Source organism: Calcarisporiella thermophila, assembly GCF_041956535.1.
Source record: "Calcarisporiella thermophila strain CBS 279.70 unplaced genomic scaffold VTP21scaffold_3, whole genome shotgun sequence".
NCBI lineage: Eukaryota > Fungi > Calcarisporiellomycota > Calcarisporiellomycetes > Calcarisporiellales > Calcarisporiellaceae > Calcarisporiella > Calcarisporiella thermophila.
Window position 1 is genome coordinate 1 of NW_027192193.1, and position 24,226 is coordinate 24,226.

At 37.7% G+C, this 24,226-nt stretch overlaps 8 protein-coding genes across 8 annotated transcripts; 4 read left to right on the forward strand and 4 right to left on the reverse strand.

Moving 5' to 3' along the window:
- Positions 1-2,389: 2,389 nt before the first annotated feature.
- Positions 2,390-3,142, forward strand: VTP21DRAFT_6893 (uncharacterized protein; the record flags this gene model as incomplete). The annotated part of the gene is made up of 1 exon (XM_069397573.1): positions 2,390-3,142. The coding sequence occupies one exon, from the start codon at positions 2,390-2,392 to the stop codon at positions 3,140-3,142; it is 753 nt and encodes a 250-aa protein (XP_069255120.1).
- A 2,932-nt stretch (positions 3,143-6,074) lies between these two features.
- On the forward strand, positions 6,075-6,967 carry VTP21DRAFT_6894 (uncharacterized protein; the record flags this gene model as incomplete). The annotated part of the gene is made up of 2 exons (XM_069397574.1): positions 6,075-6,230; positions 6,347-6,967. The coding sequence occupies 2 exons, from the start codon at positions 6,075-6,077 to the stop codon at positions 6,965-6,967; spliced, it is 777 nt and encodes a 258-aa protein (XP_069255121.1).
- A 1,163-nt stretch (positions 6,968-8,130) lies between these two features.
- Positions 8,131-9,299, reverse strand: VTP21DRAFT_6895 (uncharacterized protein; the record flags this gene model as incomplete). The annotated part of the gene is made up of 4 exons (XM_069397575.1): positions 8,131-8,151; positions 8,221-9,009; positions 9,076-9,119; positions 9,179-9,299. The coding sequence occupies 4 exons, from the start codon at positions 9,297-9,299 to the stop codon at positions 8,131-8,133; spliced, it is 975 nt and encodes a 324-aa protein (XP_069255122.1).
- A 1,616-nt stretch (positions 9,300-10,915) lies between these two features.
- On the forward strand, positions 10,916-11,714 carry VTP21DRAFT_6896 (uncharacterized protein; the record flags this gene model as incomplete). Its single annotated transcript, XM_069397576.1, has 2 exons — positions 10,916-11,085; positions 11,177-11,714. 2 exons carry the CDS (start codon positions 10,916-10,918, stop codon positions 11,712-11,714), a joined length of 708 nt encoding a protein of 235 aa, XP_069255123.1.
- Positions 11,715-12,351: 637 nt separating this feature from the next.
- Positions 12,352-13,808, forward strand: VTP21DRAFT_6897 (uncharacterized protein; the record flags this gene model as incomplete). The annotated part of the gene is made up of 4 exons (XM_069397577.1): positions 12,352-13,124; positions 13,208-13,343; positions 13,396-13,713; positions 13,800-13,808. 4 exons carry the CDS (start codon positions 12,352-12,354, stop codon positions 13,806-13,808), a joined length of 1,236 nt encoding a protein of 411 aa, XP_069255124.1.
- Positions 13,809-15,414: 1,606 nt separating this feature from the next.
- Positions 15,415-18,009, reverse strand: VTP21DRAFT_6898 (uncharacterized protein; the record flags this gene model as incomplete). The annotated part of the gene is made up of 5 exons (XM_069397578.1): positions 15,415-15,915; positions 15,985-16,107; positions 16,180-16,939; positions 17,005-17,780; positions 17,848-18,009. 5 exons carry the CDS (start codon positions 18,007-18,009, stop codon positions 15,415-15,417), a joined length of 2,322 nt encoding a protein of 773 aa, XP_069255125.1.
- A 1,317-nt stretch (positions 18,010-19,326) lies between these two features.
- Positions 19,327-19,899, reverse strand: VTP21DRAFT_6899 (uncharacterized protein; the record flags this gene model as incomplete). Its single annotated transcript, XM_069397579.1, has 1 exon — positions 19,327-19,899. One exon carries the CDS (start codon positions 19,897-19,899, stop codon positions 19,327-19,329), a length of 573 nt encoding a protein of 190 aa, XP_069255126.1.
- A 2,163-nt stretch (positions 19,900-22,062) lies between these two features.
- VTP21DRAFT_6900 (uncharacterized protein) lies at positions 22,063-22,860 on the reverse strand (the record flags this gene model as incomplete). The annotated part of the gene is made up of 1 exon (XM_069397582.1): positions 22,063-22,860. The coding sequence occupies one exon, from the start codon at positions 22,858-22,860 to the stop codon at positions 22,063-22,065; it is 798 nt and encodes a 265-aa protein (XP_069255127.1).
- Positions 22,861-24,226: the final 1,366 nt, after the last annotated feature.

Below are 24,226 nucleotides of genomic sequence, written 5' to 3' on the forward strand. Positions count from 1 at the left end.
CCTAACCTACTATAATTCCTCTCCGAGGGTACTTTCGGACTCCACCAGAATTCCATCGTTTATTTCATTCTACCAGAGCTCGTTTTTATTTCGCATATCGGCATTCCCATACTATTCCTTTCATATTTATTTATTGAAAACTGATTTAAAATAACAATAGTATGCAACAGGAATAGCGTTATTTTGTACTTAGATACATTAACAATATCATCCTCGTTATGCCTCTACTAGTCAGTACCCCCCAATATCTAGTTTTTCAAAAAAGGATTTAGGGTGACGTATCACTATGCTACTGAATTCAAGCAAAATAATAAGCCACAAATTTTTGAAAAAAATTATTTCTAAGATACGCGGTCTAAATTTTTGAAAAAAAAAATGAATCGGACATTTTTTCCCTATGAACCCCCAATGTTTCATGATGGCTCTGAGAAACCGGAATATGAGGTCGAACGCATTCTTCGCTCGCGAGGGCGCGGAAAGAATAAGAAATACTTGGTCAAATGGCGAGGATATCCCGACGAAGACAACACTTGGGAACCGATAGAACATCTTCGCAACGCTCCAGATATCGTTCGACGATTTGAAGCCGCCACATCGTCTTAATCGCCGCGACGTCTGTTTTCTAAGGGGGGGTGATGTAACAGGATTAACTCAGCTCATTATGCTACCGAGATAAAGTTAATATCTTTTACCATTTTTGATAGTTTGTTGTTCTATTGTGTTTATGAGATATATTTTAAGTTTAGTCATGTGAAAAACCATATTGTGTTATTTGTGATTTCTTATTTATATACAAACCCATTCGCTTATGAATTTTATAAGGAATATAAGGAAGGAAGCTTGGTTTGGCTAAGAAATACAAAGACAAGGTTTATTCTAAAGACAAAAAGGGGGAATTGACTAAAGAAAACTAAGGGAAGAGTGACATTGAGTGATTCTTAAAACTAATTCTGACGAATGATCGTGTGTCTTAAATAATGTAAGAAGGATAAAAGTATAACTAAGTTAAAGTAGGTTTTCATGGGTAAATGCTTGTATTGTTCTTGGGGGATGGGTGTTGCTTGGTCTTTGATGGATCAAGGTCGATGCTAAGCAAAGGTTCTAAGGACATTGAACTTGGCTAAGTTCATTTCCTTACAAATCCTCACCGATCTTCTATTTCATAAAGGTGAGGATATCCCTTTTATTTATGATATTATTATTATGGTGTTATTAATAAAAGACCGATCTTCTATTTCATAAGATCTTTGTCTACCATTCGAACCCTGTGACACAAGAACAAAAATATTCAGTTGTATTCTCACGCTTCTGGCTGTAGACTAAAGCCAAACACAAAAAATATTCAGATGTATTCTCATTTTTCTAGATGTACCTATCAGTCATATTCGAATAAAAGCTAAGCCCTAAAATTGATGGCTTGGTTTGATCCCAAATTAGGATTTTACCAGCGGAGCTTAAAACTAGTTTATTAGGCAACCTTGGAAAACGTACATAATTTTTTTGAATAAAACCCTTTTCGGACAATTTTTCCCGATAAACCTTTAGTGCTGAGCCAATAGGCTACTCAGCATTATCACCATAAAATTCACCATAAAATGGGAAATATTTCCGCAGAGTTACTGTCCCTTCTTACTGGGATAGCAGGTAAAGTTAAACGCTATTGAAAATAGAATGCATCCCTTGAAACTCTAAAGGTGGAACTTTCTGACTTAACTCCTAAAATGTAAGTTTTCTCATGATTATGATCTGTACAAAAACTACATCCGCGCCACATACTAATGATATGGTCGGTAAAATAAAGTACCCAAGCAAAAATTTTGCAAATAGAATGCATCCGATAAAATCATCGAAAAATCTCCGTCTGTAGAACTCTCTGATCTTATTTTTAAAAGAGAGTTAATGAAGTTGAGTTTATCTCAAAAATATGGCCTTATATAAAACCCGCATCCGCGCCACATTAGAAACAAAGATTTGTGTCCAAATGTCCGTGCACCACTATTGAAATGGAAAGGGCATACGATGAAAACTCATTAACTTAATTATGATTTAAGAATAAAAATTTGCAAGTCCTATAGTTCATACTCAAGCCTAGCGTATGCGACGGCTTTAGTGAAATGGACAAGGCGAAGTCAGCAGTCTATTTAAACTTTATCTCATATATATGGCTTTTACCCGTACCTCCTGAGAAACTGTGTGAAAAAAGCAATAGAAACACGTAAGCGAAACCTACTTCCTATTCTCATTTATCACGAACTCCGGTAATAATTCTTATCACAACAAAAATATATTCTTTAAATTAGCTAATATATATGCACTCAAACTTTAAAAATACTATAAAAGCTATTCCATAAAATATCATAAAGCTAACAAACTACAAGTCTTGACTGAGATGTTGAAATTAGTAGCAATCCTCTTTTTAGTGACGGTGGCCTCAGGGAAGCGTTTTAACAAGCGGGAGGTGTTTTCGCCTAATTGGCCTGATTGCAAGCTGGCAACCGTCTCTGACGGAATATTCCCGGACAAATTCAATCAAGATCTGTGCCGTCAGCACTATTCATGGCCGTTTGACCGCAATGTTATTAAAAACGGAACAGTGGAGTTTAAATCACTTAAGTTTGTTGCTGGTGGAACATGCATTGGAGCAGACTGCTTCTTAACTTGCGGTGGTGGTTGGCCCCCTTCCTCCGGCTCTTGCACGTGTAAGCTTAAGGTCTATAGGGAGCAGTTGTGCGTCGCCAGATTTGAGTCCGATCAAACTATGACTGATTACTTCGAAGCATGTACGGACGTAAATTTCAAAATAGGCGGTTCAGTCAAAGTAAATGGCAAAATAGAAGGAACGCCAATAAACATTGGAGAAGCGGGATTCAATATGGAATTATCAATCCAAGAAAAAATTTGCGAAAAGAAGACTTTAACCTTCACGCCACGAAAAGGGGATGTATGTATTAAAACGCAAGGCGTAGCGTTTTTGGATTGTGATTTCAATGGCAGACAAATTAGCCTACCGCAAACGAGAGCTGGAAAACCTACGCAAGTGGTATCGTGCTACAAAGACGACAGCTCTGCAGCCAGAGGAGTAGGTATTCGTAGCGGTGGAGCATTAGAATGTTTACGCTGCTCAAATGCCGCTGACTGCTAGTAATTGGATAAATTAGCAGAAGCGCACACAGTACGTATAACCCAATAATTTCAATTAAATTAATACAACTTATAAAAAACAACAAATATTATTTATTATTTTTATTTATTTATTAATTATCTGAATGATTCTCAAATGGTCCTGTAGAGAATGTTTCCACGATACTAAATATATAGGAAAGGTTTAAGACTCTCGTCTATATGGAATAAATAGAAAAAAATTAGCAGAATGACTAAGAAAATTAAAACTTCTTTTGTACGAGAAATCGAAGAAACATAGGTTGGATATCTGCTCCCTCGGAGCTCGTATCATGAATTATTCATAGATTAATTATAGGATACAGTCGCGTCCGAAATTGGAGGAGTGCCTAAGCCACATCTCATTTGACGCCAAATGTTTCATCAACTCTTCATAAAATTAGGGAGGGCAAGTTATTATAAAAAAATTGCAGTGTCTACACACTTTTTGAGATATGTGCGTGCCTTGTTTATCAAACAAAAGTTGGCGTTCTGGGAGGTTGAAGTTATAAAAAGTGCACTTCTACATAATTCAATAATTAATATTTTGTATACAATTTCTTTAGAAATGAATTTTTTTTGCTCTTTTATTCGTTTCTTCCCATTGTACTCTGATATATAAAAAGCGCTTATTCTCTAATAACATCATTAATAAGAGCAACCAGGATGAAACCCACTTCTAACAAGATCCGCGTCAGTATTATCCAGCGCGCAAAAGAAGGGGTGTTACAAAAGTATTTCTACTTTTGGACTCCTCTATAATAATATAATAAAATATAATAAAAGAACAAAGAAAAAGAAGTAAAGACCAGAAAACAAATAGCAGAGACTATTTAAAGATCAAACAATCGAATGATAAAATAATGTTATACAAAATAACAGTTAATAAAATTGGTATTACGATCCTAGGCCATTTATGGCTTAGACCTTAATAGCGTCATGAGGGTAAAAATTAACATCATGACAAGGGGCCTCCTCATGAACGATCGCTGATGCTCTGCATATACATCATACCACGGCAGCTAAGGTTGTCAGAGAAGAAGCAAGGCAACGTCCCGACATTACGAGGCCCTCCGCTGGTCGCCCTCGAACTCTGCGTGAAAGAGATGAAAGAAAGATTGCCACACTATTGGCATCCGCGGATGCCAATTGGGATCACAATTGGTATTTCTCCAAGTGTAACACGACCAAACCTCTATCTCCTTTTACAATTAATACCGCTTTCCTTTTATGTACGTACTGATCACATGCTCATGAAAGTTTTTTAAGGTTTTTCCCAGAGATTCATCTTTATTTAATACTCGATGTGTTTTCTATTATTTCCTCACCGTTCTCTTGAATTCATTATGCATTCTCTTGAATTGGATTCATTATTAATTAAGGATCCGAATCATTAACAGTCTCAGAACTGTTACATTGCTTACTTAGATACATTAACAATATCATCCTCGTTATGCCTCTACTAGTCAGTACCCCCCAATATCTAGTTTTTCTAAAAAGGATTTAGGGTGACGTATCACTATGCTACTGAATTCAAGCAAAATAATAAGCCACAAATTTTTTGAAAAAAATTATTTCTAAGATACGCGGTCTAAATTTTTGAAAAAAAAAAATGAATCGGACATTTTTTCCCTATGAACCTAATCTTATTAAAAACCCAACAATATTCCAGCAAGACAACGATCCAAAACATACGTCCAAGCTAACCAGAGAATGGTTACGAAACAAGGGGATAGATGTACTGGAATGATTTTCACAGTCTCCTGATCTCAATATAATGGAGCTTATGTGGAACGAAATGAAACGAAGACTAAGCTATTATCAACGACTTCCGAAGAACAAGGACGAACTATGGGAACATATTGAGAAAGAATGGGAAAGCGTAAACGTAGAATTTTTCAGCAAGCTCTATGCAAGCATGCCGGAGCGAGTGCGTGCTGTATATAATGCAAAAGGAGGACACACAAAATATCAGTAAAAAAGAGTGAAATACGCAATATGTGAAAACTTTCTATATAAGTGGCATATCTGTAAAGGACATTGCAACACTTTTTCCAACTTTAACCTCCCAGCATTATAGTTTTTCTTTTTTAAACATGGGTATCACGTATTAATAAAACTGGTCTCAGTGTTGTACATTTTTACAAGAATATTCCGATCCATTTTCCTAGGGTAGTTATTGATTAATTAATTGATATAGAAAATATGACATATCATTGCAACAGTTTTTCGGCAACCTGTACCATATTCTCTAGCTTCTGCTTGTAGGTTACAGCCAAACACAAAAGTAACCTCGGGTCTGGGACCAAAAGGCATTGACTGAACCTGTAGGGGCAGAGTAATTTCTTTGTCTTATTGTGTACGAATCAAAGCATAGCTAAAAACCGATGTATACGAACTTTATATAATTTTTAGAGTTTGTACTTGAGAAATCCATTTATTAGAGATAAAATTAACCGCATGTATATATAAACCCTTAGGTAGAGCTATTAAAGCCAGTTGTTGTATCAAATTCCATACGTGCTCTCTGCCTTCTAAAATAGAGGTGAGTAAATAAAAATACGTGAGCCTTATGTACATAAGCAGCTACAATTCTTTGCCAATACGATAGAAACTAGAACATGATTTTCTTGATTTCAGATGGAGAGGTTGCTCTGAATTGCCTCTCGATTCTCTGTGCAGTGGTTATGATGGTATTTGTGGTCTGGCTTCGTTGGTTACAACCCGACATTACCAACGCCATTTCCTTCCGACTAAGTTTCTGGATTGGTCTTACGGATGCTTGTTTCAGAGCATGTTTTCTCATGAATCGAGCACCAGATTTTATCGAGAGTGTTGGACCTTCTAATGAATGGATATATCGCTTTCTTCTTTGGAGTCTCCACTTTTTCCCCCTTTGGTTTTCCATGATAACCATGTGCATTAGTTTTGATATACAACTCTCCTTCATTCATGCACGCAGGAATTTGAAAAAAGTACAATGGTGGTATGTCCCAGTAAGCACCCTTGTGTCGTTTGCTCTTGCAGCTCCTTATCTATTTTACGGGAAATTATGGTGGAATAACGAGAAAGTAAGTATTCTGCCCATTAACCCTCTCTAAGGATCGTTTGAAGACATATAATTGAATATCACGATTTCAGACCCTTACCTAATTGTATTCTATGTATTAACGGTATTACAAACTAGAAAATATTCGGGTCTAACTGGCCAACCCATATCGTACTAGCCATGAATATCCTCCACAGCTCAGTCATATTTGCCTGTATCTTCTACTCCATTACTTTGATCCTAACAACTCTAGGTATCGTTCTCCGTCGCCTGGACAATATGAATAAAGGGCAGACCACTATCAAATCAGAGAATCGTGAAAGACAACGGAAAATAATTCAATCAGTAGTCCGACTTCTTGGATATCCCTTAGTGTTGATTATTTGTATGCCTGCTGGGTTCGTGCTAAAAATTCTGTATACAATGGGAGCAAGAGCCACACCTTTTGGTGATTTCACCAATACTGCTAATACGATTCTTGGCGGAATGCAAGGCATTCTTAATTTGCTTATTTTTTTGTTTAATCCAGCCCTCTCCGATGCACTTGCCAATCACCGATACTTTGCAAAACGGTGGCCATTCAAAAAACAAAATATTAATTGTCACGAAAATGGCACTCCTTGTTTTCTACCAAAGATCGAACGGCCTAGAAAACCAAGCGACATCATGGCCCAAGTGATAACGGATTTGAGTTCACAGGCGCACGAAAAAAGTGGAACACATGTAGATGACACTGCAAAATCAAGCATTTTACCATAATCAGAAAAAATAAACAATCTAGTCATTAGGAAAATATTTGCGTTTTCTTTGACACATTATGTTTTATATAGTGCCATCTGCTTTTACTTTTATTTTTTTTATTGAATAAGTTACGGATTTGACCGGCACTATTTATCCTAATAGTACGTTGTCTGAGTTACAACCACATCGAAAACTCTTGGGATGTGCTAGACCACAGAGAATGTAAAAGGGACCCACTTCCGACAACGGAAGGTCAACTTAAGGAGGCTTTAAAAGAAAGATGGGAGGGTATCCCACCTATGTACCTTGTGGACAGTATGGGTAAAAAAATCGGAGCAATAGTTCTAAATAAAGGTTTTCATACTAAGTATTGAGTTGGTAGTTAAATTATTAATATACAGTAGGATGACATTATATTAGTGCACGGCTGGTTTCGATTATTTTCATCGTGGATAATTAGGATGAGCAGGATAATTTGGATAGTAAAAATACAATTATTTCGGTTTAGAAATAACCATCAAAAAATTCAAACTATTTTGAACCCGATTGTATGTAAAATAGGAGGATTATTAATTTTGATCGTGGTTATATAAGAATTAATATGTTATGACTATGTAATTTCAAACCGGACACTGAATCATAATTTAGTTGTTTTACTACAGATTTCATTTTTGATATCCTTACCAACGAAAAGGCCTATTATTTAAATGTCTATTCAAGACTTTTTCAACCAATTTTGTTAATTTTCGCTTTTTTTATTAAGGCGATATAATTTAGACTTCTTGAAGGTGACCCTGAACAAATATATTGGAAATCAATCTGAAAAATAAGGTAATGCATAGTTTAAAAAAATGGGGAATCAGCTAATATGGCATTTCAGGTATATGCCTAGTGAATGCGATGGTTAACGAAACAGACAAGGCAAATCAGCAGTCTATTTAACATATACATCCATTCACAGGAATCTAAAAGCATAAGCAGGCATAAAACTATTTTAATCTTTGAGAGATTGAGGGAACACATGCGGTATTAATAGCATTAATGGTAGAAAATTTATTCGATTTTAAGAAAATAGTACGCTTAGATCTGGTATTATTGAAATGATACAATGGGTATTGTTTAGTACAGAGGTGACACATTTCTTCTTGTTCAGAAACGCAATAGATTTATTAGTAACTGTTCTATTGTATTTGGAGTACAAGCTAACGATAGAAAAAGAAATTATTACGAGAAAATTTGCGAAAATAATGAAGCGATCAAAATCAAGTTACCTTGCCTATCGTCTTTCTGTTTGATAAATCATTGTGCGCATTTTGAATATCCGAGAGTTTGTAAGAGGTTATATGAATTTTTATATCATTTTGCTTCATTAGTCTGAACAATTCATTCGAAAGTTCCGTGAATTCATCGCGAGTCTTTATATAGTTGAAAAGTTTTGGGCGCAGTAGCTTCCAGTTTCCCTCTGTTAATCTTAGTAGATCAATGGGCTCGACTTTACCGCTCGCATTACCGAAACTAACCATAGTTCCTAGCCGGCGGAGGCATTTTAAGCTAGTATCGAAAGTGGCCTGGCCCACTCCATCGTATACCGCATGAACCCCTTCTCCATTCGGAGTGAGCTTGCGCACTTTTTCAACAAGGTCCTCCTTAGTGTATATGATAACGTGATCAGCACCCGCATTTTTTGCAATTTCGGCTTTCGTTTCACTTGAGGTTGCCCCTATTACATGAGCGCCCATAGCCCGTCCCAGTTGCACTAACCAAAGGCCCGTGCCGCCCGCAGCAGCAGGAACCAAAATCCAATCACCCTTCTTAACCTCATAACTATATTTTAGCATACTAAGTGCAGTCAACCCTTGGCTTAAAATACCTGCACCATCTCGTAATGAGATTTCTTCAGGCAACTTAATGGCGTGGTCTGCACCGGCTAGCGAATATTCAGCATAGGTTGAAGATCCCAAATAGGCGACATGATCACCCTTCCGAAAATTAGGGACGCCAGGACCAACCTCTTCCACAATACCAGAACCTTCACGACCGAGGATTAGGGGGAGATCTGACTATTAATAGTTTGAGATTAAATCGACCAGACTTCATCTTGTAAAATACACGTTCTCTTATAATACTTTGTAAAGCCCAGTGCGCTGATAAATGTCGACGAAATTAACACCTGATGAATTCTTCATTAGTGGAGTTGCTTAGGGCTAACACAACATTTTTAATGCTTACCACTAGCATAATTTTTTACCAGTAAATGACCTTCTTTCACTTTTGGTATCGGCACCATCTTGTGCTGTAAAGCCTCCGTTCCACCATGTTTTTCGATGAGGATTGCCTTCATAAGAGACATTGTGAATATTGTACGTTGATGAAGCGTATGAAGCCGATTGTGGTTAATAAATGATAGCATATAACGCTAAATATTCATGGAACGAGCTAGATTGAGCCGCATTTTCGAAGTATTAAAGTTTAATATTGGTGAGACAAGTTCCTGGGAAGTTTATAGAGCGTAGAAAACCTTCAACAGTTCAATGCAACTTTGTACATTTTGCTTGGCTTGACAAACAAGAGATGAGATACCTTCTTTAAAATAAAATCTCGAAAGCGGGGAGTTATATTCTTCATAAGGATTCGTTTTGCAAATTAACAAATTTGTGGTCATTAGACATGAATTCCATTTTCTCATTACCATAGAACCAATCGATTATATCACGTTCTCTTAGTGGTTTTTTAACCATAGGTCACGTGCATATTAGTCAACTTAAAGTCTTTGCCAATGCCCTAAGAAGGTTGCAAGACTGTGCATGGGAGAGTTCTCAGGTAAATAATTTTGATAATAAGCCTAGCGTGTGCGACGGCCTAAGAAAAAACTGTCAGTAGTCCATGCTTCACAATCCCACCCTCCTTCCTCAACCTTCATCTCGGGAGGGCCATGTAATAGAATTATTACGCATCTATTTATGCAGTAGTTATTCCAGTTAAGATCTTTAAATTTCATTCCTTCTTCTTTAGCATTCCGTATGATGTTACTCTGTATCCAGTTCAATTTGTTCAATAAATCGGCCTCATCATCGTGAAGCATGGAATGCTGTCTGTCTGTTCTATTTTTACTATACTGTCGTATACACTAGGCCTAGTATAAAATACAGAATGCGGACTACGCTAGCAGTCCATGCTTCGAGATGTTTCCGAGGATTTAGCCCGCTCCTTTGTGATTTAAGGAAAGAAGCAAGCACGTAATGTTAGCGTCCAATGCATGATCCCTCCGATAGTAGACGTCGAAGGCGGATATGGACGACCAGCTCTCTAACGAGAGGATTATAGATCTTGGAGTTCGCCAATTGCGGACGGCACTAGTTTTCTCAAGTAAAGCGGCTAATCCAAGATTAAATACGTAGTAACTAAGAGTAAGGATATGAGAGTGGAAGGGAGAGATTTTGGGAGGCTTAGTGCGATTCCTCACGGCTATATTTATTAATTTCAGATAGCTCTTATGTTTAATGACCGATTGGTAATAAGACCATTAATATATATTAATTGTGTTTCATTGAGTTAAGCGGCGGTGTTTTTACGCTACTCTCCTATCTCGAACCATCCAAATAACATCGGTGGAGAACCTACATCGAATCCTAAGATGTCCTCTAAACAAGGTACAGCATATATCCCTACAGCGACCCTTGGTCTCTATGATATTCAACCCTTTATTGAAGAAAATCTGAATAATACAATTGAATGATTACAAGAGTTCGAGTACACGGCAGGCGTACCAAACTGGCCGGACCGAGTAAAAGCTCGCGTGCTCGCTGAGAAGTGAACAAATGGCGCTAAGGATTAGCCTAGCAACCTTCGAGCGAGAAGAAATCAAGTTGGAAAGAGCATAAGATAGTGTTTCAGAAGGAATACGCTAGAAATGAGCGTATATGCGCTCAGTTACTGTATATAAGCTCGACGCCTTGAAGTAACGTGATGGAGAACACGTTGTGGTTGAATGCGCCTAGCAATGGGAAAGAGGCCGTAAGGGTGAATAAATGCGAAGAACTCATTGTGACCCTGCACGCAGCAAATGGTATGAAGGAAGCTACGGAAAGTGTCGGCGTCGCAAAGCATGAATGCGATTCTGCGATGTGCGCGAGAAGGTTCAGAGTCTGTCCAATTAGCTCCTCCGAATTTTTCGAGCGAGGATTGATCGAGGACCGACCCCAAGGGTGGGATGAAAACTTTAACTAGGGCTGATCATCACCGAAAATGCCAGCCCTCCAATCCAAACCGTGGCCTTCTGATTGGTGCCCAACGCTTATCGCGAAGAGAGAGGAGCATGAGAAAGTGCGCAGAGGGACGGGCGGATGCAGCCATTGAATGGGGCTTGTTGCACCGACTTGGAGGCAATCTGGCGTGCAGATTGCGCTGGGCCACCACGCCAAAACCAGAACAGCTGCTACCGCTTCGGATCCTGCTCAGCGTCCCCGCATATCGAGCTCTCTTGCTTTTCCCAACTCGAATTGGTCCAGGGCGCTGCTGCTCCTCCCCTTGCCCCGTCCTCAGTGCGGCAAACAAGCCTTCTTCTGCATGGGCTCTGGATCCTCAAATTGTGCACGTCGTTTGTTCAGCTTGCGTGTTTTCTTGCCATCGAAAATCGAGCACACAGTTGCAGTGCAGCCATTCGCCACGAACTCTCCCTTGGAATCCGATGGGGCACTCCGAAGATTTCAACGGAACCTCTTCTCCTGCCTCTCCAGAGCTTGCGCTAGTTGATAGACCCGGATAGCAGCCAGATAGCTGTGTCCAAGCAAGCTAAAAATGAATTAGCCCGTCGCTCGGCCCCTTGAATGGGATTTTAGTAAGCACTGGTGCTGGAATCCAAATAGGGCAGAGCATGAACTATGGAAAGATGTATAGGGTAAAGATGGTGTTTAACCCAGATATCGAAACAATGCCCATTGTCAATGTTTAAACAATCCAAACCAGCCAAAAAGTAGAATCCATGAGACGGCTAGGGTTACCGAGTGCACCAGAAGATAGGCACCGCGTTAATGGCTGCACAATTTCAGCTTTTCCATATCACTTTAAAGAGTTCCCCACCGAGATGGATGGGCCTATTTGGGTCGTCTTGCTACACAAAAAGTTGACTATGTCTTCATAGGCCACTAGTTGTACTTTGGAGCCTCTCTCCCATCCGTTTCGCTTGCAAACCCTACTTTTTCGACTCCATCTACATAGATTTTATTGGATTGAGACGGTAGTATTCATCGTTTCAATCGGGATTTTAAATAAAGATGTTCCGCTCTCGATATCTATTTCAACTTCGCGCAACTAGATTTAGAGAGTATTTTAGAAATCCTTGATTCCCATTTTTAAGGACCGCGTTTTCCCCTATGTAAATCCGCCTATTGCTAGATGCTCCAATGAATGCCGTACGCTTCACTACTGTGAATAATATAGCAGATGAAGCAGAAATCCATCAGCAAGGGTGTTCTAATCTTCGTGATTTTCTTTCGACTTCTGATGCTCAATACTTTCAACTCAACTCTTATACTGATCTACATCGTCTTCTTAGCGCTCAGTATATCAAGGATGGCATCTTACTACCAAAAAACTCTTTTTCCCCACAGATATATACATTAGCCACCAACACAAAGCATACAAACTACTGCTCTTACTTCAAGCTTCAATCTCTCCCGCCACCAATTGAAGACAGCTTCTTTGGATGGTCGACAAAATCTATCACTACCAAAGAGAAACGGCTCATCGAGCAACTTTTTCATGTTTATTTGAGTACTTGCTGTATAGACTCTATACATCCAGATCACGAAAGATTTCTTGAAAGCTACTATTGCTGCGAACTCGACCCTGCACTTGTCCACACCGCGGTTGCAAGGGCAGCTATCCATTTATTGCTAAAACATCCGGAGGCGCCTCTTAGGAGTAAGCTCCGTGCGGCTGTAGGAAGCCTGCTAGCGCAGGCAAAACGGTCATTGGCAGAAGTATTTGATGTTCCAACTCCACAGGTTGTCCTTGCCTTTATAAATATGGATGCCTGTCTGCAAGAGCTGTCGCGTTATAAGGAAGCTTATGCATTTTACTCGCAAGCCGTACGGATGGCATTCGCACTTCAGATGGACAGGGACGATTCTACAGAGAAGGATTCTGTCCAGCTAGAGTTTCGAAAAAGGATCTGGTAAAAACAGTCATTATCTGATAACTTAGGCTGCACCGTGTAGTACTGATCAATTAATACCATGTAAATTGAATATTTCCAAGGGCCGATGTTTGCATGCGCGAATTATTCTATGTATTTGATTGCGCCAAGCCGTCTCTAGTAAATATGAATATTATTAAATCGTCCCCCAAACCAACCGTAACGACGAGAGATAGCGAGTCGTATAAGTTTGCATTAGTAATAACTGCAAAGAGTTCATTTTATCAAGTTAGCTGACTAGATATTTTAGATATGTTTATTACTGCAGATATCCACATTTTCTAGACTCTTGGAGCTACAAAACATTGATTGGTCCCTACCCGATGTCATGATCGTGCAAAAACTGGCTGGCCTTGCTGCACACTTACAAAATGAACAAACTGAATATATTCCATACTGCGGGGAGGACGACAGGCAAAAATTTTTCCTCCCTATCCTAAATTATGATTTTTGGTCACAATGGTGTGCCCTTTGGCGACAGTTTATCAAGTCAGACGCACCTACAGGGAGATTGGAAACGAATTTGATGCAGCAACTGCGTGAAAAGGCATTCGACGAGTATGTCAAGGTAAAAATATTTTCTCGTAAATACTCGTTGATGGATGCTATAGCATTTCCACATGTCAATAATCAGGGTTTAATCCATTGTATAAGGTATTTTAAGTGGAAAATTAATGCCCAGATCAGATGCAAAACGCGATCTCTTATAGCAGCACATACTGTTTGCGAAAATGTTAAATTCATGGCTCAAATGCACCCGTGTGTTCGGGTACGACGCAAGATATTCCAGGAGCTTATTAAAATATTAAATATGCTACAATCAACGGAAAATAGAGGAATATTAACGCAACTACTTACTTGGCAATTTTTGGATGTGCTAGAAGAGATTAAACCAGTCGTATTTTCAAAGGAACTGCTGGAACGTACAGCCTAAAAACAAAGCAGGAAAAATAAGCAATTGAAAATATATATATTTTGGAATGATTGAATTTTACTGTAGTTTTTCTTTTATCACATTGCTAATGTTACAAGCGGCGAAAAGTGCTGCATGCTTTATAGAATTGATCGCCGGTGCCGATGTGGATTGCGAACAGACAATCGATAGTTTAAAATGCTTGTAATGAAAAATGCTCGATGGTTTATTTTATAAGGCGTCCATCAAAAAATCTGACCCACTATAATACACTATATTACATTATAGTATACTAAATAGATGAATCTTTTCTTTCCAGTTCTTCAAACCAGTTTGCTAATTATCTTTACACCAATACAAATGCTGAAATGAGTTATAATTGCACCTTTCAAAAAGGGGTTAGTAGCTGTAACAGGAAAATAAGCGATGTGTATTAAATGAAATAACTCAACGTAGCATGCTAGACTCATCTTTTGCTTTCAAAAATAGTGACCTCTATTCCCATATATTTACAAAGGAATTGATTCAGGATAAGCGTAGTAAAAATTGATTGGAAATAAGGGAGTAAACTATTCGAATTTGAAAGCATTTTTAACTTCGTCCTCGTTAGAGACGATTGTAGATTTGAGGTTTACTCATTTTCATAAAGTTAGGATTGCATACGAAGGACGATATTTGCTTTGATTAATACTCGAAGGAGCATGAATCCAAAGCTGTTGGATGGGTTCGAGTGAGGGAAATAAATTTGGATATGTGGAGTTAGGACAGTTAAAACTTTGATTCTATCTTTTTGAATAATTTCAAATTTTTTATCTACTCGTGCTTGTGAAATTCAATAGTTATATATTTAAACAAAGTTAAGCAATGCACAGTTAATTGCCACATTCAACCGAAATTTCTCTAAACTTACAAGGTCTCAAAAATATTTTATAATTTTTCTTTAGACGCGCGATATTAGAATAAGATAGATGCAATGAGAAGACATAGTAATAGAAGAACTCCGTCAATGCTGTAAATACTGCATGCTGTCGTCAGCTAGTAGTTTTGTATATCTATTTATTTTAGATATTATCGTAGCTTTGCTATTACAGTATAGTAGAGACAATCCAAGCATAATTGAATTACTGTAGATATTGGATTGGTAAGCGTCTGTCTATCTATTCCTCGGGGGGGGGGGGGGGAGGAGGTTAAGTTCATAATCAACCTGATATTTTTCATCGTTAAATAGGGTTTGTGATGAATTGATGTGATCTTGAATCTTTTAATGTCTTAATGTTCAAACAAGCTAGGTTAACAAAAATGGAATTCAAAATTTATCGAGAACTATGTACCAAATGAAAACAATTATTTCCTCTTTTACCAAATCGCACATTTCTTTTTCGGATTCATTCTGGTACCTATTGGACAATTCCAAGCTCGTGCAAATTCTGCCGAGTTCATCACTACGCCGTTAGCTCGGAACTCTCCAGGAGAATGCTCGTCCGTAAGCACTTGGCGCAGCAGCATCTCTGGAGTGGAGTAACCGCAGAAAAATCGAACACCTGATATGAAGAACAGTTGTTCAGGGGTATAATGATCTAGCCCAGGCAATAGATTGTCCTTCCGGTTAGTTTTGGAGAGGTTTTTCCATGCCAAATATGACTGTAGCCTCCCTCCGTTATCTGCGATGTCCTCACTGAGTGTATTTCGGCTGTCTAGAGCAACAAAACTACCGTTAGGAGCCGGAATAGTAAATTTAGAGTATTGATCAACGAAGCATTGTGCTTTCTTCTCGAAATTATGTGATGCTTCTTCGCTCCACCAGTCACGCACTGCGCCTTGACCATCATATTTTCGGCCCATATTATCAAACCCATGCTATTACGTGTAGGTGCATTAATATATTTTCCATGCTAAAACAATCAAAACTGCCACTTCAATACATACTGTAAACTCGTGTCCAATCACTGTCCCAATAGCACCATAGTTGATGTAAGACGGTAATTCAACATGGAAGTAAGGTGGCTGTGCAATCCCAGACGGTATGGCTAGGTGAGCTAAACTCGGTCCCTAAAATACATCCCAAAGACTTGTGGTTAAAAAACTAATATCTTGTTAATGTCCAAAAAAGAATCCTCTCACATAATATGCGCTAACCCTGTAGGAAGTCATTTCCCAAACATACCTGTCTGGTGTCTTTCCCAATAACTGTGTAAACTTAGCAAACTTAAATCTTCTTCCTTCAATACCTGTATCCAGATAATCCAAAAGTTTTGCTGAGAAATTAGAATGGTATCTCTGCAAATCGCCTGGAGACATCACGTTGGGAGACTTCGTTGGGTATCCAGCCATTACCATAAGTTCTTTTGCTTTTTTAACTGCATTTGTACGTGTCATATCATCAAGCCAATCAAGTTGTTGAAGGTTTTGAGTAAACGCTTCACGGATATTTTCAAGCATCTCCATAAGAGCGTGTTTGCCATTGGGACCAAAACGTCTTAAGGCAAAAAAACGAGCGGGAATATGCCATAATAAATTGCTCACCTCAGCAATGCAAGCGCGCCAGCGTGGTGAATCTGACTGTGTCTTCGTTCCAGATAGCATATTGTGTAGCTTGCGCAGAGGTTGTCTATGTTTCTCGGGGAGGTAATTCTCATATTCGATAATTGCTTGCCAAAGCAAGAATGCCTGTAGAATTGGATCAGGTGTATTTGCAACAATTGAGGAAAGATTGCCGACATATTCCGGCCAACCCACCACGATATCCTCATTTACAGCTGCGCTACTATCACTAGAATAGAAATGTTGAAAATAATCGTCCCAATCAAGCATAGGGGCAAGCCGTTGAAGTGATGTGATATTCATAAGGTTATAGGACAGACTAGGATCCTCTCGCAGCTGCCTAAAAGTAAAATCAACAAATTATTTGTGAACAATTTATGAAAAAAAAAAAATATCAATCCTCACGGTGGTAGATAATGCTCCATCAGCCGCTTTTCAAATTCAATAATTTTCTTTGATATAATCCCCCAAACTTTCCGGTCATACTTATTATCCGAATCAGGCCATATCATCACATCCTCTGCAATTCTTGAAAATGTTTCTGAAATTGCAACGCTATATGCAGTTACCATGGTCTCATTTTGGTAGTACGTTAATGCCGGCATCCCAAGCTCCGGTTGAGTAAGCCACAACCTGGCCATTTTTACATCCATCCAGAGCTTATGTTTGAATAGGGCATTGATTCCGTAATTAGCTAATAAACCTAGAGTGGACCCCAATCTATACTTCGCACTTCTATCGTCAGCAACAATGCTGCTCTCTACTCTTCCACCAAAGTAGTCTGGTAACGGGCGAGGGAGGGGAAATCCTTCCAATACAAAATTCAGTACGGTAAGTATTTTTCCTGCCCCTTCTTCATTAGGGGCGCCACCCATACAAACATCATAAACCATTTTGGCCTTTCCAAATACTTCTCTATCATTATGTTCTTCGTCTTCTGTTAACTTCCCGACACCTATATTATCATAATCACCTTCTAAGATGTCTCGAATTACGAGAAGATTCTCTTCCTGTACTTTATCCCTCCCAGTCCATTCGGGTAAGTCGAGAGAGATATGGTGATGCTCTTTAAATCTTCCACATACGAAATTATAAAAGTTGTCACATGGTGAGACAGAGGAATTGATGTCTCGGAGAATACCCGCCGCAGTCTCAAGGCAGACAGGTTCTGTGCAATAATTCTGATAATTTTATAATTACATTTGTGAGCATTTACGATAATAGTATTTATCAACACTGGTACTTCACTTTTGCAAATTTGTGCGGAAATCTTGAGTGGAATAAGTTGAAAATCCCAAGCAGGGCCAATGCAAGCACAACTATTTGAAATATTACCAAGCATCTTTGCTTTGGTTGATGGTAATGTACATTTTTAAGATGATCTTTGTGTATTTTCCTAACTTGCCTCATCGTAAATTTCGAAGGAAGGAAATCTCTTGGCTGCTCTATGAAGCCTTCATAATTCACTTTCAGCCTAACCTAAGTAAAATGCCTGTTACAATCTCCGAGAAGCTTTCCAGCTCCGAGCCAATCAGGTGCCGGCATATATTTTGACGAAGTACATCACAAATATTTGGCAAAATGTTGAAGCGCCTCGTGACAATGTATTAGAAGGCTGTACAATGTGTAGCTTTGCAACTGGAATACAGCAATTGGGCAAATAAACTTGCTTGTCAGTGTAGCTCTGTCTCCATTAAACTCGCCGAGAATATAGCTCCAGTGCACTTGTGATTGAGCTCCGAGCCTTTGTCTTAATTCAAACTACATCCATTAGCGAGTCTTACCGCAAATATTCCTACCCTAAGTGAGCCACTATCCTATGCAACCGCGTTATATCTATCTTTTTTGCACAAATTTCAATCATCTAAGCCACTCCAACATACTTTTAGGAAACTCTCGATATTACAGCTAGCATTTACTGTCGTAGAAACCAATCGAACTTGAACTAAACTAATTATAAAATCTAACGGTTTGTTTTCAAATATTTCTCTTTATATTGATATTTACACCCTATAACATATGAAAAAAAAACTCCCAGAGGTTGTCAAATTGAGAATTGTTTCCTTTGGTAGGAGTGTTTTACATACTAAGAAGCTTTTGCACGCACTATAAACTAATAGGATAGAATCCTTTTAAATCTGAAATATAGATTCGATCATATGATATCCTGAACAGTTTTAAAGTGAGGACAATCCTCTACCCCACCCGGTTTATGCTTCTTATCCAGCTCAAAAGGTTTGAAAATGGTGGTTTGAAAAAAATGGAAAAAAGAGGAAATAGAGTGGAAGGTTTAGAGCTGGGTTGAAGATTTTGGGTAGACATATATTTAAGAGTGTAAACTATCTAACCCCCCTTACACTACAAAATTAATGATCCGAGAAGAACACTGTGATTATTTTATAAAAAACATAACGAGAAAATTCCTGTTTTAAAACAGATGAATAAATTTTGGGTCTCTCGCGACAAAATTAAACTTACAGCGATAAAGGTTTAGTTAAGAGTATTAATCGGACTAAATTTAGACTTAATTTTCTTATTAAAGTTCGAGAAGAATACTTGTAGTCTGGTGGTTTAAAATACTTGAGATATTCCCTTATTTCATCTCTACTCTCTAACATATATAGATTGTGATTTTCTGTAAGTGACTTGACATTAATATGCAAAGTGTAGTAGGATGGTATAATATTAAAAAATTTAAAAAAAAACCACAAATACATTGATATATTATCATAAATCACCCTTAATTGCGCTTACAAGAGCCAATTCATACTTAGGCGGAGGAGTATCATGCGAAACATACATCGGCAGTGGCTCGTTCGTTATCCCCTCTTCGCTCATATTTTGATAACTGTCAGAACAAATCGTTGCAATATAGGGTGGTAGTCTATTAGCATCTTGGATAGCCAGATGTCTAGATCTCGTCCCTTTACATGGAAGAATTACCGGCAAAATTAGACCAAGGGCAACTAAAGCCACAATGCATCCGAAAACAAGTGCAAACAGCCCAACATTAACGTTGTAATAACTTTTGTTGGGGTTGAGGGGATCTATGTTGTCTTCAATTATGTCAGGGATAAGAGTGCTTGATGGTCGCTCAGTTGCCGTGAGAAAGAGCGAGCGAGTGGTGCTGAGGGCGGTAGGGTCAATGTGAGACGTTTTGAATAGTTCTGGCTCACTGGTTTTTACCACCTCCTGTGGTACTTGTGTTTTACCGTCCAGACCGCTTGCCAAATTCTTTTCACGATAATCTACTTCTATATATGAATCCTCTAGGGGCTCTTTCTGATTTGATGTCTCCATATAACGAAGTCTTTTTTCTTCCGATGGACAAGTATTGAAAGGGTAATGGTTATTTATGACGGTTGTCCTAACTTCATCGGCATGAACATGGGATATCCCATCAAGCATAAATATCAACTTATATGAGTTGTTCAAAAGTATTTGAGAGGAAAAAAGGAGGAAGAGCTGAAAAAGTGCTGGCATATACATATCGATTTAACAGGATGTCGTACTTAATATGGTGAATTCTATGGAAACTAAATTGATATTGGTTGTAGCATCTAAGACGCCGTTGGTGTACGCAAACGCAATTATGTAGACCGCCGAGTCACTATCTTCCAGGACCGCAACCCTACCAAATTCTGTGGTTATTATATATCAAGCTTGAATTACAAGTTTAGTGCAATATTAGATAGAATAGGAAGAGATATTGATTAAATAAAATAAAACTAAAACAATATGAAATATATTTTCCACAGAGATAAAAAGATATCGCTATTTATTGCTTTTTTATTTCGCGATACGAATGCCAACCTACCTAAACTAACGTATTTTTCTTCTACTAGGTATTAGTAATTATGAAATTTAATTCAGTCTATCATAGAACATTCCATCCGCTCGAAGCAATTCCACTTGATGCTGACCTATTGTGTTCATATCCAATATATGTAATACAACGATTCAATGGTAATGCAAGGTGTTGGTTTGGATATTGTTCTATGTTAATGTATAGAGTCAATATCTTACCAATGAAAAAGAGTGTAAAGTCTAATATCGCCATATTTCCACAAATTTTCAAAGAGCGTAGTGTAGTGATTGATATTTCTTTGCTTGATTAGATGAAGCATTATCTATTGGTAAATATGCGAAAGGAGGTTTTTATTGTGAGCACCAAAAATATCTTGTATAATCGTTGCCTTGATGGTTTGGTGTAACGTGTCTCTAAACATGTCTAGAAGAAATTATAACTTTATTGATCGGATCTCAAAGAGGTTCGTTCTCTTAGTCGTATGGGTATGTAATGTAGGCATTCCTTATAGGCACCGCTAGTTTAAGCGGAGAATTTACCATTTTATTTAGCGATTTCAGGGCTCAGCTTTCAATTAGCTATTATTTTCTGACTGATTATTTTGGGCTGAAACAAATGTAGTCGAATAATCCTCTTAGTGCATAATATCTAAAGGGTCGTCAACGTATCATAGTTATAGTAGCTCTTGAATTAGATACACTATTATATTTACTGAAAAAAATCTAATACGATGCGGTTGAACCATGAAAAAAATATTTTTCACTCTCCGAAAGTTTCTGCTCAATATATGGTAGGTGGAATAACCATATTATTGTCGAAAAATCTGTAACATCGTGAAAAATATGTGACGTAAAGGGCTGTTTTAAGCTTAGATTCTAAGCTTAAGTGAAAGGTTTAGTAAAATGTGGTATTTGTAAGTTTATTAGTACATGTTATATGCCAAGTTAACATTTGCATAGGCTCTTAATTTGTGCTACTATTAAGCTGTTTATAATCTGACTAGTTATAGAACTACAGCATGTATACTAAATAATAGATGGTGGAGCACCTGCACCATTAACAAATTTTAGATTTGAAATATCTCCAACCGATTCAATGGCCCAGTGCATAAAAGCAGAGAAGGGAAGGGGAAAAACAAATGGTTCTATTATTATAAAATATTTAAATATATGAACAAAACTTTTAGCGCCGAATTTTGGCATTTAACCAATAGGCCATCAGATATGTGGTTTAGATATATGATATGATTCTAATATGATAAAAGATCAAATAATACAATATAATGGATACTATGAAAATTTTCCAACATTAGTTCAGCCTCCACCTTATAGTTTTTAATGTTGGCATTGATGTAACTTTTTATCTGAATTTTTTTGTAATATGTCAATTGAGAAATAGCTCTTAAATGTACACTAGCTTCCACTTGGCAAATCACTTTTTACTAGTTATTCTTTTCAAACAAAAATTAAAATGAAAAAATATTTCTTTGTTATACTTTTATTTGTTCAACTCTACTGCACGCAGTGCATATATTATATGAAAATAAATAATGAAAAAATTTATTGAAAGTATTCTATATTCTCTATTTCACCCTCTATATAAGAGATTGAGAAGTATGGCAGCCCTGCTATTGCTGTTGATAGATTATATTGCTCTTATTCTCTGGCAATATTCTCCTCAATCCAGCTCCGATATTTCGCTACGCTAATATCTGAATCATGTTGACTATGCACTCCTATAAGAACGGGCTTGCCATTTTCACGTAGAAACGAGGGACCGCCAGAATCACCTTTGCGAAATCCTGATAGCACACTTTGCCCTGATACAACTACTTCTTTTTCATTGAGAATAACCTTGCCGTCTCTGTTGTAAAAAGCGATACTATTCTCTGTCGATAGTGCATATTTTCGATTTTCATTATATCCCGGTATTTTACTCGCACCAAAGCCAGCTACAATCAAAGGAGTACCCTTTTGATATTCGCGAGTAGCCAACGAAGGGAATACTTCGCTTTCGTAGGTACCATTTATCCGCAACAATGCAATATCGTGCAAATTATCTGACGAAAAAACCGTGTATTCTGGATGATCTATTGTACGCATCACCGTGTAAATAGTACCATTTGCACTCGATACTAGTAGTCTTTCTGGGGCATCTGAACAATGGGCTGCGGTCAAGGCGAAACGTTCATTGATCATCGATGCAGTGCATGTCATAGCTTTATTCTCACTATGTAAAATTTTGACTATCCAGGCATCTGAAATCGGCTCACCATAATTTATTCTCTTATTCAGTGAATTGCCAGTAGAATCCACCGTAAGAGTATCATCTGCTGAGCCAGATCCCGAAGGGGTTATTCTGTATTTGTCATCCGGGGATGGAACACTCTTAGATTGAGGTCGAATCACTGAGGCAGCGACGACACAAACAAGCGAGAGCAATATGAACTTCATGATAGCAATTTTAGTAGAATATATTTTGAAGTTATAAGAATCTGAAGAGATTATGTGAATGAAGAATATACAGTATTTCACAACAGAAACCGAGATCTATGCATATTTATGTTGCAAACGAGTCAAGACGGATCTTTCAAAAAACATCACATCATTCTATGCCGAAAATCCATTCCCAACGGTTGAACCATTCAAATGCATTTTGATATGACATATGGTCTGAAAAATACGAAAGAAACGATTTTGTTGGTGACAAGATCAATTATTAATACAAGTAGGAAACATTAAAGTTAGTTGCGCGTACTTTGTTAAATATTGCTAGATTGAATAATTACGCTAACATTATACTACTGAACTTTCTTGGACTCAGTGAAACGTTAGTTTGAATATTTTTCACTAAATTACGACTACGGAGTCGAAAATATGCTTCCAATAAAGCATCGTTATTATTTAAACAATAAGCTTATTGGATAACTAAGACTCATTAGCTTACTGTAGTAGTGATCATTAGTGTAACTTAGGTCATTTTCAATATCACCAATTAGATCCCATTCTATTCACTTCAACCCGTAACCACACTGGGTTGCATAACCAATCACAGTTTTAGCAAACGTTAAAACATCGAGCTATTTCATTTCATTGAAATCGCTAGAATATACTATTTATGATTCTGCGATGTAAATAATCTGAAGAGAATCGCTGATTTTTATTAGTCTGAATATAACGCTATCATATACGCACACTTTTATTGTTATCTCATTTATATTTATTTTACTTCTTGCTGCATAGATAATAATCAACCGAGTGAATAGATTTGAAGCATCTTTTTTAACTTCCGACATGTCCAAAGTTTGGAAATTAAAATGTCCAACTTAAGAATAATGAAACTCAGTATTGGCCGAATCAATACAATACATGATTGCTCCGATGCTCTTATCTAAGTCAGGGAACCTAACACACTGGAGTTTTGAAAATGTTACAGTGCAAAATTAAGCCATTGATTGTGACTACTCTCGATCGTTGCGACTAAAATTCCAAGCTTCTTGAGAACTATTAAAGATTTCGTGAGTATATTGTACATATTCGAGGCCTATTAATCAGGCTCTTTCTTATTATTGTAATAAATGCTTCTCAAAAATATAAGCCTAAGCCATCAGCGCTCATATGAATGCATTCAGCATTATATTAGTTTGAGTTGAAATATGTTGGAGAACGACCAGGCATGATCTAAGTCTGGATAGTTGTTGTGTTACGACGGTTATTTCATACTTATACAAATATGTATAAGCAAGTATCTTATCATCATTATTAGTCATCATCTCCTATTCTATCATATATATAGGATGTGCTTTCTCTCTTGAATTCC